At 43.8% G+C, this 19791-nt stretch overlaps 1 protein-coding gene across 1 annotated transcript in view; it reads right to left on the bottom strand.

Moving 5' to 3' along the window:
* Positions 1 to 19791, bottom strand: part of MAP2K6 (mitogen-activated protein kinase kinase 6) — a 151163-nt gene that overhangs the window by 39836 nt on the left and 91536 nt on the right. The window contains exon 2 of the mRNA XM_056127832.1: positions 997 to 1063. Coding sequence (XP_055983807.1) covers positions 997 to 1063 — 67 coding nt within the window. The remainder of the gene's footprint in view (positions 1 to 996; positions 1064 to 19791) is intronic.

Genomic DNA, 19791 nt, shown 5'->3' with positions numbered 1-19791 from the left:
AATGCACACTGAAGGAGGGATAGGTGTTCAGTCATACAATGACTGAAACTCAAACATGAAAACTTTGTAACTGTATCTCATGGTGATTCAATTAAAAAAAATTTTTTAATTAAAAAGAAAATGTCCTGCAGGACACAATCATTTTCACTAGCACCTTCCAACATCAGAGGGTGCCCTTTCTAATAGGATGCTTCATGATTATAAGAACAAAGCCTGTGTGCAAAGGAAGGCACGCTGATAGAGATGACAAAATGCTATCCTTCCATTGGGATGGCCACTCTGTGTTCTTGCCCTGCCTGCTTAGGACTTCTGTGGTGATTCTTTGGAATTTCCATTCCTCACCTGGAGATGCTCAGAGAGGTGGTCATTGTTCCAGATGGCAGGAGAATATATTACACATCCCATAGAGCAACAAGGAAAAGGGAGGGAGTCTGAAGGGAGAGTGGATCCTGCTTCAGCAGGACCTGAGCTGGACATAAGGATCTGGACCAAAGCTTTAGCTATTAAGGGAGCTTTTCTCTACTCCATTTTGCCTCTGTTTTTTTATAGGATAGGATTCGAGCATCAAGTTGCTGAGAACTTGACCAGAACCATCTTTCTATTTCAACCTAAGTGTTATAGTAGTGGCTCTTGAGGAAAATCTGCTTATTTAATAACATCTAGATGGGAAAGGAAATAAATTCTGTATCCAGGATCTTTCTGAGCTTCCTGAAGGCACCATCTGACAAATATATTGGGGACACTCAATGTTCTGCCAACCAATAGTGTGAAGCAGAGATCCCCCTTCATTCAAGAAGAGTAGCCTTGTGTGATCAAGTCAAGTTTCAGAAGAGTGAGCACGTGACTTCCTCTTCCCAAGGACTCTTCTTCCTAACTACTCCTAACAACTATTTCCTTAGAGAGAGCATCGCTCACCAATTCACAATGAACCTCCCATTCCATGGAAATCTGTCAAGTGCAGGTAATTGGATAACAACAATCATCTCGACAACTTACGTGGAACTGGTCTGAGGTTGTTCAAATGCTTCTTTGGGAATTTTAAGGCCAGGGTTTCGCTTCTTGCCTATAGGGAAAAACATAAGGGTACAGAGTTAAGGTCTAAAGCAGAGATTGAGAAGAGGAGCAGAGATGGTAGCACAGCCAAAAGGGCTCACCTGGGGTGCAGTGTTAACCTGGAAATCATCTCTACCCACAGATTCCCCACTTCTTAGATAGGAAGGCTGAGAAATAACACCCTGACCCTCAGCCTGAGTTTCCCAAGTCCAGACAATGGTCATAGGTGAAGTTTTACACCAGCCTAGGGTGAAGTCATAAGAATGAAGGGCCAACTATTGGGATTAAGGAGATGGATCAAAGGATTGGAGCACATGTTTTGCTTGCTGAAGGTGTCGGTTTGATCCCTGGGTACCTGAAGTATCACTGGGTTTGGGGTCTCTCAAGTATCACTGGGTTTGGGGCCGGACCTATAGTACAATGAGGATAGTACAGTGCATGCAAGTTTGCCTTGCATGCAGCCGACCTGAGTTCAATCCCCAGCATCCCATATGGTCCCTCAAGCATCACCAGGAGTAATTCATGAGTGCAGAGCCAGGAGTAACCCCTGAGCATCGCTGGATGTGACCCAAAAAGCAAAATAAATAAATTTTTTTAAAAGATTAAAAAAATCAAGTATCACTGGGTACAATTCCCGAGCACCCAGCTAAGCATTACTCCTCACTCCAGTACCAGCAGGAATGACCCAAAACAAAACAAAACAAAATGCCAATTCTCTCTACCTCGAAGATCTGCCCTTTCCTCCCTGCCAAGAGTTTATTCTTCAAGTTGATATGCTCTGTCTTGTACACAAGGTGGTACACAGTCCATGCTGCTGCTCATAGAGTTTTCTCCTACCTCAGTATACCACTATTTTAAATTACTCAGTGAGCAATTGACCCGGGAGGTAAGGCTAAAAAGTATTTCCTGTTGTTCTGAGATGCACGTCTTCAGCCACCTGACAGAGACTTGAACACCTACAGGAGGGGCAACGTATTATTTCTTTACGTGTGCCCTCTTCCAAGAAAGTTACAGATAACAGATAAGCTCCTACAGGGAGACTATCACATTCTGTGGGGCCAGATGGAAATGTTAGTGATGTGATCTTCTCTGTGCTGAAAACACAAGATAGCTTGGCTCAGGCACTTTTGTTGAGGAGTTAAAAAGGATGGAGACAGGCTAGCTCAGAAAGCAGAGTGAGAGAACGATCTTAAGGGCCTAGGCTTTTGCCCAGCTAAAGAAATGCCAGGGTTCTTCGCTCTTCCAGAAAACCACAGTAGAAGTGATTAGAATGCTCCCAATTCCACTTTTTCTCTAATGTGTGGAATCACGACAGAGCTGACACAGACCTGCCTGGGCTGGAGCCTGGACAGAGATCCCAGAGATCTCAGAGCTAAAAAAACAAAAAGATTGAGGGGCTGGAGTGATAGTATAGCGGGAAGGGTGTTTGCCTTGCATTACCCGGGTTTGATTCCCAGCATCCCATATGGTCCCAGAGCACCGCCAGGAGTGATTCCAAGTGCAGAGCCAGGAGTAACCCCTGGGCATAGCTAGGTGTGACACAAAAAGAAAAAACAAACAAACAAAAAAACCTGAAGAATTCAACTATTGCCACTCCCTGCAGGAGATCCCACACCATGACCCCATGAGACAGAGAAACCAGGTCTTCAAACTCCCAGGGCAGAGCTATTTCCACAATTCTATCATTGAAGACTATCCGAGATGGAAGAGTTCAGAGAAAATGGGGGAGGGGAATGTCAAGATGAAGAGCTGTGACCAAGCAGTTTATAGGGTGGGAGAGGTAGGGAAGGACTTGCATGCAATTAGCCGGATTTATTCCCTACCAGGAGCAGCCTCCAAACTGTTAGGTATAGCCCAGAACCCAATCCCCACCCCTACACAAAAAAGCAACTTGAGGGCTGGAGTGATAGCACGGCAAGTAGGGCGTCTGCCTTGCAAGCAGCTGACCCTGGTTTTATTTCCAGCATCCCATATGGTCCCCTGAGCACGCCAGGAGTAATTCCTGAGTGCATGAGGCAGGAGTAACCCCTGAGCATAGCTAGGTGTAACCCAAAAAAGAAAAAAAAAAAAGCAGCTTCTAGGTCATCCCTCCGCTCTCCAAAGCAGCCTCCAGGGTCTCTTTATATCTGACTTTGATATTCCCAAGTGTAACTGGTACAAGCTTCCTGAGAAAACACGTGTGGAAGGCCACAATGCCTTGAGGAGCTGTTAGCAGGAGACTTTTCAGAGTCAATCGACATTGTCTCATTTTAAAAGTAAGTCATTTAAGAAATCCATTAACAGAACTGGGCTTATTATCATGGCCCCGTACAATACTTAATTGAATCATTTTCCTCTACACAGTCAAGATCTAAAATCTAGATCCATTCCTCACCACTTACAGAATGAAAAAAATAAAATAAAATGAGAAAAAATTGCTTGGGGGCTGGAATGCTAGTACAGCAGGTAGGGTGTTTGCCTTGCACATGGCCGACCATATGGTCCCCCGAATACAGCCAGGAGTAATTTCTGAGTGCATTAGCCAAAAGCAACTCCTTTGCAAAGCCGGATGTGACCCAAAAAAAAAATTATAAAAAAAAGAAAGAAAAAATTCCTTGGCAGCAACCGACATCAAGCCTTTGAGCATCCCTTTTATTATTACGAATCTTCTTGGTTTTCTCCCTATGTATTTGATAAGGGACTGGAGCGATAGCATAGCGGGTAGGGCGTTTGTCTTGCACACAGCCGACCCGGGTTCAATTCCTCCGTCCCTCTTGGACAGCCTGGCAAGCTACTGAGAGTATCCCGCCTGCACGGCAGAGCCTGGCAAGCTACCTGTGGCATATTCAATATGCCAAAAACAGTAACAACAAGTCTCACAATGGAGACGTTACTGGTGCCCACTCGAGCAAATCGATGAACAATGGGGTGACAATGCTACTGTGCTACAGTAGTATTTAATAAGATTCTAAATTCACTTTATAGTTTCCAATTCCTGGAGCTCAAGCTGGCTCCAGGAATTGGGGGTTAGTTACTGACTAAACACAGTGAGCTGTACTTGGTTCCTAGAAGTTGAGTCTCATGGTAGAAATCCAACTGAACACACAGCCTAGTTTCAACAATTCCCATCATATTTGATTAATCCATCTGATTAATCAATCAGACCATGCTCTATACAGTAAGATATATCCTGATCCCTGAATGAGAACTCCAGTGCTCTGTACAATGAGAAATCTCACAATTGATGAATATCTGGATAACATCATCCAGATGCAAATTCAGGCAGCAGATATAAATCTACTCTCAGATAAAACAAACCTAAGGCTCTCAGATAAAATAAACACAAAGGAAAATCTTTGTTACCAGTGAAAAGGAGCTCCCCAGTTGCCATTTAAACAAACCCAAAGCAAGAAGGTCCTCTCAAATTCCTACATGCACCTGCCTCACCTCTCACTCAGCTTTTGCAAGATACAAGTAAGGAGAGAACTAGATGCTGATGGAGGTAACCCTGCATGGAAAAAAAAAAAACATTAAAAGAGAGATATGCTATCATACCATTACAGTTCATTAAAGGCAATTAGAGCGTCATTAAAGGCAATTAATTATCACACTAACTCAAGCATCATCAAAAGTCTATCCAAATAAATAACAACAAAAAGGAAATTTCAAGGATTGAGATTCAATGACACAACCTAATAACTTCTTAAAAGAAGATCCTGATCCCCTTGTTACAGCCACAAGAAAATAATTATGAGAGACAGAAAACCGAGCTGAGCAACACAGAAAAGGCGCTGCCTTCAGTGAAAAAAAATAAACCAAATGTTCCCAGAGCATGGCCAGATAATCCCTGGCACGGCGGGGGTCCACATGTTAAATCACTGCCCAGGTTACCCTGAACACTGCTTAGGGGGCACCAAAACAACAACAACAACAAAGTAAGAAGTAAATAAAACGCAATAAAAATCACTAACCCACAGACACAGATACTGCATGCTTCTCTTACTTCTTCGGCCCCAGAAAGATCAGAAGTGAGGGGCTTTATCAATAGCACAGAGGGTAGGGCGTTTGCCTTGCATGCGGCCCACCCAGGTTCGATTCCCAGCATCCCATATGGTCCCTGAACACTGCCAGGAGTAATTCCTGAGTGCATGAGTCAGGAGAAACCCCTGTGCATTGCCGGGTGTGACCCAAAAAGCAAGAGAGAGAGAGAGAGAGAGAGAGAGAGAGAGAAAAGATCAGGAGAAAACCCCACAAATTTTGTACTTTCCCAAGCTCTGATGCCACTTTTGACGAAGAGAAACAGAACTGAACAATCTTCCCCCAACCCCAAGCCCAGTTCTTGCAGAAAACCTCCCCAAGTTCATTGTTCCTGGACCAATGGCCACTAGAGTCTGGAGGAGAAAAGTGGTTCATTGGGGCACCAGGCGTGACGTTAATCATTAACTGCTCTAGGAGAAATAAATCTTCAAAACCATGCTGGACAGGACAGCATTTGCCAGCCTTGCTTAGAAATGCCTCTTTCATTTCTTAAAAGACAGAGAAAGAATACAAGGTCATTTTCCCAGCTGGGTTTATTTGAAAACGATCCGTTCCCCCCTAACAAAGCCGCCCGCACCTGATGTTCGCATTTAACAGTGGTTTTTTTTTTTCCCCAAAGTTTATGAGAAGGAGCAACATGCGGAATAAATCAAAGTGGCACCAGTGACTTTTTTTTCCCCCTTTGAGATCTTAAAGCAAAAAAAAAAAAAGAAAGAAAGAAAGAAAGAAAGAAAGAAAAAAAAAGAAAAGAAAAGAAAAGAAAAAAGGAGATCAGAGTACTGCCTCTGGGTTCCATCACACGCCCATAGCAAGCCTCGTCAGAAGGAGAGTTCTGGATGTTTCTGCAGCTCTCAATCAACTTCGTCTTCTTATGGGGACACTTTGCAAAGCGTGGGTCTCTGTCAGCTGGACTTAGCACAGACAGTGCCGTATTTCATCAGCCCAAGTCACGCCCGGGCCTCTTTCCCCTGAAAATATTGTCTTCCTACCACACACACACACATACACACACACATCTATTTGCAGAATTCCTATGAAGCCCAAGTTGGGTCACGATGATCCCAGCCTGGGGTGAAACGGCCCTGCAGGGGAGCGAAGCAGGGGGTAGTGGGTGGGGGCCGGAAACCTTGCCAATCATTGGCAAACATGTAGCAGGCCACAGAAATGTTCGGCCGCTTTGCAGCGAAAATGATGGGGTACTCAGACCTCTTGCTCGGCGCCCACTCAGAATGGCCAAGCACAAAGAGTTTCTCTCATGTGCCTCCTTACATAAAGCAGAAGGCCGGGCCCCGGTGCCAACCCAAACAGCCCAAGAATCCCACCGGGTCAAGAGAAGGTGGCCCCACCAGGCGGAGCTCTCGCCTGCCCATTTGTCAGCTTGGCTGCTGCGGCGCACGGTGAGAGCGGCTGGTGATTTACTGACACAGCTTGGGCAAAGGATGGCAGGATGGCGTTGTTTCTAGGGCCAAATGGATCTTTAAAAAAAAAAAAATCCATCTCCCAACGTGAATGGGATTTCCAGCCGAGTTCCTGGCAGTCTGCACGCCTTGGCCATCCTCTCCTTAATACTTGCAGGGAAGGTTTCCGTGCCCAGGCGGCAGAGAAGCTTCGTGAAATGTTAGGAAAAGCAGTGAACTGAGGTCTGAGCGCCTCACGAACCAAGGCTGAAGAAAGGGGGTGATGGTACAGGGGCTTCATGAACTCCCACCCCTGGATCATCCATTTCCCCCCCCCCCTCTTCCATCCCCAAGTCTCCAGCCAGGAAGTTGTGTTTCTTTGGAATGACTGAAAATTTAGAGCTGCAAAGGAAATGGTGAACTGCACGGATATGAGGAAGCTCAAGGAGCAGGTGAGTCTCCTGAGCGTTTTATCTTGGGCCAGGGTCTTCTGCCTCCATTTTCCTGTGGATGGGAAATCATCCTCCCAACTCTAGCCCTCTCGCCCTGCACTTCCCTTCGAACCTTTCCAGACCTTCCTGAACTCTCCTTAAGGATCACAGTCCCGGGGCGGAGCGATAGTACACCGGGTAGGGCATTTGCCTTGCATGCGGCCAAACTGGGTTCAATTCCCAGCATCCCATATGGTCCCCTGAGCACCACCAGAACTAATTCCTGGGGCCTGAGCCAGGAGAAACCCTGTGCATCGCTGGGTTTGATCAAAAAAGCAAATAAATAAATAAATAAATAATAAAATAAGAATTTATTTTAAAAGTTCCCTGGGTCCAACTTTCCTGTTTCTGTACCTCACACAGACCCGCAGGGCCCAGAACATCCTAGAAGTTCCATGCAAGTCCACAGGAAGCTCAGAGGTTTGCATTTCTGACACTGTGCCTCCAGCAGATGTCCTGGACCATTTGCCCCTCATGACCCTCATGTCTTCTCCCCTGATCACTTTGTTTTTGCATCCCTCTAGCACAGCGGTAGGGCGTTCGCCTTACAAGCGGCCAACATGGCCGACCCGAGTTCGATTCCTCCACCCCTCTCGGAGAGCCCGGCAAGCTACCGAGAGTATTGGATATGCCAGACACAGTAACAACAAAAGTCTCCAATGGAGACGTTACTGGGCCCGCTCGAGCAAATCGACGATCAACGGGAGGGCCTTTACCTTTACCTCTATAACTAGTCAGCATCTCCCTTCCTTGCAAAAGATCCAGAGCATGGCAACACTTTTATCTAGAAGATGCACACGGTAAATGTTGGTGAGGTAAAGATGTGGAACACATTTCTCAACTGTTAGGCGCATGACAATGGAGTCCTTGAGGAAAAAATTAACACAACAGAAGCCAGAGAGATAAAACAGTGGGGAAAAAAGACCTTGCCTTGTATGGGGCTGGCCTGGGATCCGTCCTCAGCATCACGTGTAGTCCCCCAAGCACCATCAGGAGTGACCCCTGAGCACAGAGCCAGGAGTAAGCCCTGAGCACTGCTGGCTGTGGCCCAAACCCCTCCCCCAATAAGCCACAACACAATGGGATGGAAACTGTATGAATCTAACATGAATAAGGCTTTTCACTTCCAACTGTGCTCATCTCTTCAGTTGTTTTCACACACGCTGACCAGAGATTAAATGTTAAGTCATTGAGAGACGGTTGTCACAATCTATGTGAAAAAGTCTAGCCGCATCGAATATATACTAGATGCTCAATAAAACTAGCTTTGGGGGTTGGAGAAGTAGTGTAGGAGTTAAGGTGTATGTCTCACCTGCAGCTGACCCTGGTTCTATCGCTGGCACCATATGGTCCATATGCAGCCCTGGAAGCCCGGGCGTACAGCTGGAATGGCCTCAATATCCCCAGCATCATAGGGGCAGCATTGCCTCCTCTGGTCCTCACAATGAACCAAGGGAAGTTTGAATGATAATGACTAGGAGGGGCCCCCTGAGCTCCCGAGCACTGTTTGGGAGATCCCAAATAAATAAATAAATAAATAAATAAATACCAGTCTCTTCTCTCCCTTTTCTGGTTTGAAACAGAATTTGCTCCTTTTGGCCAGGTGATTTTAGAAGCTAGTCCATCTACTAATACTGTCTTGCCATTCACACTGTTTACGTTTAAATGACACTGTTCAGATGTCTCGTCAATTTTGAACCATCATTTCTTGGTAATAGTGAAAAGGGGAGAATTCCAGCTTTACAAAAATTCAGAGTCTCTGTAAGTATGGCCTCATGTATCTAGAGGGGAAAGGAGCATGGATTTAACTCCTGGCATACTCAGGGCTGACTCCTGGTTCTACGCTGAGAGATCATTTCTGGTGGTTTTCTGGGATCTATGTGTGATGCCAGAATTTGAACTGGAGTCAGTCACGTGCAAGGCAAACTCTTTCTCTCTATCCCTTCCATATTGTTTAAATAAAAGAGTTATTGATTGATTTTTTTTTTATGGCCATGGGAAGAAAGGAGAAGTTCTTGTGTTTTCTTAGTGTCATTTATTTTCTTTAGCGGTGCTGGGGGTGGAAGCCAGGGTTCACACATACAAGTCATATGCTCTACCACTGAGCCACATCCTGACCCCCAGAACTTTTACTGCTGCTGCTTTTTAGCGATTTAAGGTTCACAGCAAAACTGAGAGGAAAGCACAAAGACTTGCCGTATTTCTCCTGCTCTCCACATGCAGTGTCCCGAACTGTCAACACCCTCTACCAAAGGAATACATGCATTACAATGGATGAAGCCACACTGACACATCACTATCACATGCAGAGCATGGATTCTAACAGTGCATGAATTTTTTTTTGGAACAGAGGCGAATAACACATACTCATTAATGGTATCAAATAGCGTTCCACTGCTCTATGTTCCTTCTAGTCTTGCCTCCGTTCCTCTAGTCTTTTCCCTGCCTCCATAGCTCTGCCTTCTGTAGCAAGCCCGGCAGTTGGAGCCATAGATGGCCTTTTCCAGATTGGTTTCTTTCACTTAGCAACGAGCGTTGAAGGCTCCTTCCTAGCTTTTCATGGCTTGATAGTTTAGTTCTCTTTAGCACTGAATGATATCGTGGCAGCCAGATGGCCCAGAGTTGACTTGCCCATTCATTGACTGAAGGGCATTGTGTACGCTTCCGAGTTGTGACAAGGACAAACAAAGCTGCCATAAACATCCATGTGCAGGTTTTTATGTGCATGAAAGTTTTTCAACTCCTTGGGCTAAACATCATGACATGTGATTGCAGGACCATATGAGTATTTTCTTTTCTGTAAGCAATCACCAAATTGCTTCTCATCCAAAGGCACTGCCTTATTGTGTGTGTGTGTGTGTGTGTGTGTGTACACACACACACATATATGTATTCTTCAAGTTCCATAATAGACCGGGGGCCCCTGTTGGGGTCAAGAACCCTGTGTCAAATAAATGTATGTCAAAGCCAAGCATTTCCTGTTTTTACCATTTCTCCCTTCCCTCTGATCAGGTCACTGTCCCCACCCCCCAGGTTCCTGTCACTGCCCCCAACACCAACCAATTCTTTCTGGCTAGTCAGACTTCGATTCCAAATTAAGTACTTCATTGTGCTGTATATATCTCTGAGCTAAAGTTTCCAGTAGTTCACAAATCTAGACACTGCAAAGAATAAAAAAAAAAAGTTTATTAAGCTTCTAATTCTGCTTTGAAAGACTAAAGGATAAGAAAACAAAAGAGTTCCCATAATATCAGACGGTAGGAGTGGTGCACAAGCATTACACCAGGAATACACTGGAGTTTCAAAGAAGGGAAGAGGAAATTGGGAGAAGAAAATGGGGGGAAATGGTGGGAGAGGAGATGGGAATTTTGGTGTTTCGGTCATAGGAAGTATTTGAGGGCACATGAAAGGTCATTACACTCTCATGCCTTTTTATATGTTTAAATGTTTTACCTAAAAAACATTTTAATTAGGGGTTAAATTTTGATAATCAGGACTTAGAAAGGCAAGATGCCAGATCCAAACAGAATGAGGATGAGCTATCTGGGATGAGCCAGATTCACTTGGGTATACTCAAAGAAACGTGACATTTGTCTGTTTTGGACAAAGTGAAGTGTGGTTGGAGACAGAAAGCTGGAAATGTAAGTTGGAGGTAAAGACGGAAAGAGTGCAACTAGTGTGCTTTTTTTTCCCAATGTCTGGTGGAATATTTTGTCTCTAGTTTTCAGTAAAGAAGTGTCAGGCCAGATCATTAATGCATTAAAAGTAGTAGTGTAATAAGATAGTTCTGATGTCTGCAGGATACGTTGGAAATGCTAACACCTGTGCACACACCTTGATGCCTCTCTCTCTCTCTCTCTGTCTCTCTCTCTTTCTCTCTCTCTCTCCCCCTCCCTCCCTCCCTCTCTGAACTACTACCGTATCCAAGTGGTGATTCACACAACACTGAGGCTCAAACTAGTGCTCCCTTTGAATCACTTCCCTCACCTAGACATTTGGAACTCCCAGATCTTTGCTTGTCATTCTCTCTTGAATGTCTCTCCTGTCTCGACTGGTCAACACTTAATTCAACACGTTCTTTTTAAAAAGTCTTCCACAAGCAGGGAAAGCCTCTTTAACAAATTGTGCTGGCAAAACTGGACAGCTACATGCAAAAAAGTGGGCTAAGATCTCTGCCTAACTCCATGTAAGATCAAAGTGGATTAAAGACCTCAACATCAGACCAGAATCCATAAGGTACATTGAGGAAAAAGTTGGCAAAACCCTCCATGACATAGAAGCTAATGGTGTCTTCAAAGATGTCACACCGCTGGTCAAGCAAGTGAAAACAGAGATAGACAAATGGGACTATCTTAAACTAAGAAGCTTCTGCACCTCAAAAGAAACAGTGACCAAAATACAAAGACAGTCTACAGAATGGGAAAGGATATTCGCCATATACACATCCTATAAGGGGTTAATATCAAGGATATACAAAGTACTGGTTGAACTCCACAAAAAGAAAACATTCAACCCCATCAAAAATGGGAAGATGAAATGAATAGAAACTTTAACAAAGAAGAAATCCGAATGGCTAAAAGGCACATGAGAAAATGCTCCACATCATTAATCATCAGGGAGATGCAGATCAAAACCACAATGCGATATCATTTCACACCACAGAGACTGGCCCATATCCACAAGAACAAAAGCAACCGGTGCTGGCGCGGATGTGACGAGAAAGGAACACTCCTTCACTGTTGGTGGGAATGCCAACTGGTTCAGCCCTTTTGGAAAACAGTATGGATGATTCTCAAAAAATTAGAAATTGAGCTCCCATTTGACCCAGCAATACCACTCCTGGGAATATATCCCAGAGAGGCAAAAAAGTATAGTCGAAGTGACATCTGTAATTGTTTGTTCATTGCAGCACTCTTTACAATAGCCAGAATCTGGAAAAAACCTGAGTGCCAGAGAACAGATGACTGGTTAAAGAAACTTTGGTACATTTACACAATGGAGTACTATGTAGCTCTTAGAAAAGAGGAAGTCACAAAATTTACATACAAGTGGTACTACATGGAAAGTATCATGTTAAGCGAAATGACTCAGAAAGAAAGGGATTGACACCGAAAGATTGCATTCATCTGGGGAACATAAAATAACAAAGTAGGAGACTAACACCCAAGAATGGCCGAGATTAGTACCAGGAATTTTACTCCATGACTTGGAGGCCAACCGCACATGCTAGGGGAAAAGGGAGCTCAGATAGAGAAGGGGAACACCAAATAAAGGTGTTGGGAGGATCCTCCCAGGAAGGGAGAAACATGCTGAAAGTAGACTATAGACTAAACATGATTGTCACCCATTGCCACTTTTGCAAACCACAACACCCAATAAGAAAGAGAGAACAAAATGGAATGCCCTGCCACAGAGGCAGGGTGGGATGGAGGGGATGGGGGATGGGAGGGATACTAGGATCCGTGGTGGTGGGAAATGGGCACTGGTGGAGGGATGGGTATTTGATCATTGTATAATTGAAACTCAAGCACAAAAATGTGTAAGTATGCAACTGTACCACATGATGTCTCACTATTAAAAATTTTTTTTTAATTTTAAATAAATAAAAAGCCTTGCACAAAACCTAAGCAATAAATTCCTCCCGCCTCTATCCCCACTTCCTATGTGTGGTCACAGGGCTCTGGGCCTATCTTTAACGCCCCCACCACACTGTTGGATTGGACCCATCTCTTCACCATCTCTTAGCCTAGATGCAAAGCTATACTCCTCCACGTCTGACAGAGTTCGCACTATACCGAAGAGACAGGAGGCAGAGACCATAATAACCTTCCTAATAAACAATTTTCTTAAGCTTTGCAGAGGCAAAATCTACAGATCCTAGTAGCCAATGAATAAGAGATGTTCATGGTCAGCAGCTAGACTGGACGGAAGGCTCAGGTGGTTGAAGTACACACACTTTGTCTATGGAAGCCCTTGTTGCTGGCATGCCTTGTAAACCCATCTTCCTCCCCAGCACTTCCAGGGGTAGTCTGGTGGCTCTTAGCACCATTAGGTGTGTCCCTGGAGGACCCCAGCATCACGGAGTCTGATCAACGCTTACAGGAGTCCTGAGCACTGAAGACCCAGATTCCCAGAACCAGGCTGAGTATTCTAGGGAGAGGCCAGCAGGACCTCAGCACTGCTTGGGAACCCCACACCCAGACCCAAGTTAAAAGATCAGAGACTAAATAATAATCCTACTTGTAGTGGTAGGAACTAGAGGAGGAGGAGGAGGAGGAGGAGGAGTAAGAGTTGATCAAACACTGATGAATTCACTCTAGGTGCTACAAAAAATAGATAGGAGTGTTTACCAATGTAGATCTGGGAGCCACCAACTTTCCAGGGAAGTAGAACGTTGAGTGAGGCAGGGGGAATTGAGGACAACAGAAAGAACGTACCCCAGAGAAGGGCAACAGGAAGAGCTGCGTGTCCAGGGAGATGAAGAAACATGCTGGGCAATGCCAGGGACTCAAGTGGAAAGCTGGAAAGCGGCAGGGTTCTCTTTGCAGGGGGAGGGGACAGTCATGACACCCAGCGGTTCTCAAGGCTCACTTCAGAGTCTGTGCTCAGGGGGCTCTCCTGGCGGGGCTCTGGGAACCCTCTGTGGTGTGGTGCAGGGATCAAGCCTGGGTCCTCTGCATTCACAACAAGCACTTCAATCCTGGTTCTATCTCTCTGGATGGAGTATGGTTTGGTTACAGCATCATGAGATGGAAACTTTTTTTTTTCTTTTTGACTAGTGGAATGTTCTGTCTTCTGAACAGTTTGGTGCTGTGAACTCTTGAAAGCAAATCACAAATCACAAATCGCTGTGGCAGGGGCCCAGAGTGAAGGAAGGTGGGACCAGTGGGCGGCAAGGGAACCCCCACTTCCTGTGGCCTGCAGCATCTCCTTCCTCATTTACTCACTGCTTCATTCATGGGTTTTTATTGCAAGGAAATGCACCCACTGAGGTGTTAAAAATACCACTTTGAAATAAAAACATGACAGTTGCAATGAAGTTAGAGGGAGGAGAATGATCTTTTTTTAATATTGCAGTTTGGGTTATGTTTTATAGTGGCTATCTTCCTTTCCACTCCCTCTTCCCCCCCTCCCCCTCTCTCCATCCCTCATTCCCTCCCCCTCTCTCTACCCTCTCTCTTCCCCATTTCTCCCCCTCTCTATTCCTCCTCTCCTCCTTCCTCTCTCACCCCCTCTTCCCACTCCCCCTCTTTCTCCCCCTCCCTCCTCTCCCTCTCTTGTTCCCTCGCCACCACCCTCTCTCCCCCTTCTCTCCTTCCTCTTTCTTGCCCCCCCTCCACTCCTTCTCTCTCTCTCTCTCTCTCTCTCTCTCTCTCTCTCTCTCTGTATGAGATGTTTCTCCAGGAATTATAAAATTTAGCCAGGAGTAGGCCTTGAGTACTGATAGGTGTGGCCCAAAGCATGAGAAGGAAGAATGGGAGGAGGGAGGAAGGGAGGGAGGGTGGGAGGGAGGGAAGGAAGGAGGGAGGGAGGGAGGAAGGAAGGACTGGCTAACAGGTGGCCAATACAGACTCACCCCAATACTTGAAGATAAGAAACTGCAAGGAGACAGGAAAATTCTTCAACAATATCCCTTCTCTCCCAGGATAAGTTCTAGTCTGCCTTTCTCCCAGTTTTATACCTTTTCTTTAGGTTGTTGAATCCAGAGTTTCATAATGCAATTAACTAATGTTTGGGATGTGGGGCTGGGGGGGGGGGGAACACTTTTCTTTGTGTAAGGAACTTATACGGGCTGGAGCAATAGCACAGCGGGTAGGGCATTAGCCTTGCACGCAGCCAACATGGCCAACCCAAGTTTGATTCCTCCGCCCCTCTCGGAGAGCCTGGCAAGGTACCAAGAGTATCTCGCCCACACGGCAAAGCCTGGCAAGCTACCCGTGATGTAGTGAATATGCCAAACACAGTAACAACAAGTCTCACGATGGAGACGTTACTGGGCCCACTCGAGCAAATCGATGAACAGCAGGAGGACCATGACCGTGACCGTGAAGGAACTTATACAAATTCATGACACTGATGAAATTCATCTCTGCAAAATTCATTTCCTTAGCTAATGCCCGCTTTAAAAAGACTTTCAGGGGATAATGGATGTTCACACCTACAAGGAGAGTTGGCTTCTCCTGGATAATTTGAATTATACCAATAGAGGATTTGAATTTCTCTCTAAACATTTTTTCTTCCTTGTGTAGAACACTAAATCAAGTACAAAAAGCTTGGGCCAACTGGAACACATATTAGGTTACTTTCTGAGACAGTAACTCTTTTTTCCTGTGTCACCTGTCATTTCAATAGCATGTTATTATCCAACAGCCTCAACATGTGCGAAATCAAAAATGAGTCATTGTCAGCTCCTATGCACCCCTTAGCCAGTTTCAACAAATAATTCAAGGCCAATTGTGTTTCCTCTAAATCCCACCCAGTGTTGAAAACATCCAATAACTTCATCCACAAATACCTTAGAAGTGAACTTTCAAAAGAAAAAGACCATTTAAAATATACTAAGACATAGCCACACTGGTGTTCTCACATGCAAACAAGTGATTTTTTAGCTGTTTGGTGTTTAAAATCCTAATAATCTCCTAAACATGTTAATATTTTTAAATATAGGTGTGTTTTGACCAGGAGCAAAATTAGATCCAGTTTTTACAGTGGTGGAGAAAATGCATCAGGTCTTTTGCCCTGGAATAACTCTCTTCACTTCCTGTTCTCTGCCCACCCCACGCAGTTGTTTGGTTACAAAGGTCTGCCCATGTGTCCCATGAGATGCCACTGAATCCTGCTCCAAAGGTTGACTGTCCATTCTCACATCCCTCTAGTAGCAAAAATTGGCCAGATTCAACTGGATTTTCTTTTCTACTTTTTAAATTAACCTTTTATTTTGGTACCATGACTTACAGTTCTGTTAACAACTGAGCTTCAGGCTTACAATACTTCAACTCCACCACCAGCCTTACACAGCATCCTATGATTCTGCATTGCCAGGGATACGAGGAACAAAGTTTGTTAGTCCCTGGATTCAAGAAACATCTATAAAGCTTTAACTTGACAATAAGTGGATTCGAAAAAGTATCTATAAAGGCTTAACTTGACAAACAAGCTAAGCTGAGAAGTTTACTACAGGAACTGGCAGAAGGGTCAACCCTTATCTTGGATGAGTGCCCTTCTCGGAATAGAGCTGGGGGAGACGCTTGGCCTCCTTCCAGTTCTTGCTAACTTGATGCCATCTCAGAGGAAAAAAATCGCAAGGAAGCAATGTAGCCCTTTCTCCACGCCGGTGGCACATTCTCAAATTCCTCATGTGCTCTGCCAAGAAGAAATAAGAAGTTAAAGAAACCGTGGCCAGAGCCACACTGAAAAATATGGCAGGATCCTCTACCTTGAAATTCAGACCCACGGTCTATACAAACTCACTCTAGTCATTTGCACCACAGTTGTTTCTGCAACATCTGGTTGTCTTTCTCTCCCAGGAGACTGCCCAAATTTGAGAATTACATTTTACAGACCACAGCCTAGCAAAGGACGACCATGGCCTTTTGTTCTGCCATAAACCTTCCTGGCTGAGTGTCCCACCTACAGATGACACTTCTGATGAGCGGTCTTGCCAGTGAGTGTAAAAGAAGAAGATGAAGAAAGCAAATCAAGAGAATCGAGTGACTTAAATATGACTTTCTCTGGAAAGAGAAGGCTGAAACAACTCATCCATCACAAAAGCAAACAACTTTTGTTCAGATCAGTTTTCTCTATTAAAAAATCACAATTCAGTATTATTTTGTGGAACCCTTAATTTCAAAGTTCCTTAGACCCTGAGTCTTTGCTCTTGAATAAATCATTGCCACTCATCATAAGGAACAAATTTTGACAGCATCAGATGGTGTCAGAATTCTGGGTGTCCAAAGAAATGAAACTCTTAGGTAATAAATATAGAAACTCTTAGGTAATAAGTATAGAAACTGTTCCAGTCAGTAAAACATGTAAATCAAGTTTATCTCCAAACCTAGCACCAAACAAACTACCTGTTGGGTCTGCAGAAAGCTCAACTTATGTATGTGATCAAAAATATGAGGCGATATAAATTTCAAAATATCCTATTATCTGTTCTATATAATGATATCTTTACCATTTCCCCAAACCGATTTTGATAGGTAACCAAAAATATGAGGACATTATCTCTAATAACCCCCTTGATACATTAATTTTGTAAGATTTTCTTAAAATAAAAACTGATTTCAATGGAGCAATTAAAAACACTTCTCAGTCTTTATTCTTGAGGGAACTGGGAAAAAGATGGAGAGAAACATTAACTCAGATCTATATATAATTGTTTAATTTAGAAGTATATACTAAAGAAACATTTGGTTACATTAAGAAACTATTCAACATCACCTTATACAAAAGAAGCCTTTTATTTCTAAGGGAAGCAAACCATAGCATTCATTTGTAGAAACAAAATTAGAGCACTCATCAGCTCTGACATCTTGGTACTTATTGATCCAAGCCTCATTCTTAAAAAGGGAATAACATTATCTACCCTATGAGAGTTAAAGGAGCAAAGAAACATAAATAATGTCCCTACACCCTATGTTTTGATAAATGAATGCTTTTTTTTAGATAAAGTCATGCCCACTGCTCTTATGGACATGAGTTTTTTTCACTTACAAATGAAAAGAGAAGAAGAATAAAATGCAACTAATATGCATAAGAATTTCAATTGTGAGGATACAAAAAAGCACAGTAGAAATGACATCTGTGGGGCTGGAGTGATAGCACAGCAGGTAGGGCGTTTGCCTTACATGCGGCCAACATGGGTTCAATTCCCAGCATCCCATATGGTCCCCTGAGCACCGCCAGGAGTAATTCCTGAGTGCAAAGCCGGGAATAACCCCTGTGCATCACCGGGTGTGACCCAAAAAGCAAAAAAATAAAATAAAATAAAAAAGATATGACATCTGTACTTATATATTCATTTTAGCACTGTTCACAATAGCCAAAATCTGGAAACAACAACCCAAGTGCCCTAGAACAGATGACTGGTTAAAGAAACTTTGGTACATCTACACAATGGAATACTATGCAGCTGTTAGGAGAGATGAAGTCATGAAATTTGCTTATAAATGAATAGACATGAAGAGTATAATGCTAAGTGAAATGAGTCAGAAAGAGAGGAACAGACATAGAAGGACTACACTCATTTGTGGAGTTTAAAACAAAATAACATGAGGCTGACTCATAAGGATAGTAGATACATGGGACAGGAAGATTGTGCCATAGCTGGAAGCCTGCCTCATGAGCAGAGGGGAGAAGGTAGCTGGAATAAAGAAGGGATTACTAAGAAAATGATGGCTTGAGGAACCGGTCAGGATGGGAGATGTGTGCTGAAAGTAAATAAAGGACCAAAAATGATAACCTCTCAGTGTCTGATTGCAAATCATAATGACCAAAAGTAGAGAGAGTATGGGGAGAGAGTATGGGGAATACTGTCTGCCATGGAGGCAGGGGAGAGTGGGAAAGGGGGGGTATATCCGGGATATTCGTGGTGGGGAATGTGCTCTGGTGGAGAGATGGGTATTTGATCGTTGTGTGATTGTTACCCAAACATGAAAGCTTGTAACTATTTATGGTGATTCAATAAAATTTAAGAAATCAATTAATTAATTACTTTTAAAAAATTTCAGGGTTGGCAAGAATAGTAGAGATAAACATCAGGAGGATTACTCCTCAGCTTAGAAGCCGGCCTCAAATGCTGGGGGCAAAGGCAGCTCAAACAGATAAGGGATCACCAAGTAAAGGGTGCTAGGAGGGCTCACTCAGGATGGGAGATGCAGACTGAAAGTAGACTGTAGACCAAACATGATGTCCATGTAATACCTCTATTGCAAGCACAACACCCAAAAGGAGAGAGAGAGAGCAAAAGGGAATGCCCTGCCACAGAAGCTGGGTGGGGTAGAGGGGACGGGGTGGGGGTGGTGGGAGGGATACTGGGATCATTGGAGGTGGAGAATGGGCACAGGTGGAGGGTTGGGTACTCGATCATTGTATGACTGAAAAACAAGCACGAAAGTTTGTAAGTCTGTAACTGTACCTCACGGTGATTCACTAATAAAAAATTTAAAAAAAAAAAAAAAGAATTTCAGGGTTGGAGTGATATTACAGTAGGTAGAGTACTTGCCTTGCATGTGACCAACCTGGGTTTGATCCCAAAACCTCATACAGTCCCCTGAGCTCTGCCATGAGTGATAAGTGAGAAAATTGGAAATAGTGGTGGTGGGAAGGTGCAATGGTGGTGGGATTCGTGTTAGAATGCTGGATGTAATAAATCATGAACAACTTTATATAAAATAATTTTTGTTTTAAAGAATGACCCATGAGTACAGAGTCAGGAATACGACCTGAGCACGTCTGAGTGTGATCCATAAGAAAACAAAGAAAAAAACAAATATTTCCACTATGAAAATCACAGTGATCAGCATTTCAGATAAATTCTTAATTTAATGATCAGTACAACTGTACGCAGTAAGTAATCCCTTGTTCTTTACAAGGGCCTTATTCAGAGCTTGCTTAGATGGGAACAGTCTGCCTTCCCATCTAATGCCATTGTAGTTAGTGCTTCATCTGCAATTACTCTTCATCACACTTCCTTTGCTACTAGCTTGTAAAAATGATTGTTGTCAAACTATGTTAAGCCTAGAAAAAAATATCTAGGTTCAAAGAACATAAATCATAGATTAAATAATCCCTGCAGGCATTACATTACTAGGGCCAGGTTTCTCTAGATA

Source organism: Sorex fumeus, unplaced genomic scaffold, assembly GCF_029834395.1.
Source record: "Sorex fumeus unplaced genomic scaffold, SorFum_2.1 ptg000063l, whole genome shotgun sequence".
Lineage (NCBI taxonomy): Eukaryota > Metazoa > Chordata > Mammalia > Eulipotyphla > Soricidae > Sorex > Sorex fumeus.
Note: the sequence above shows the minus strand (reverse complement) of the source record. Positions and strands in the feature narration are given on the sequence as shown.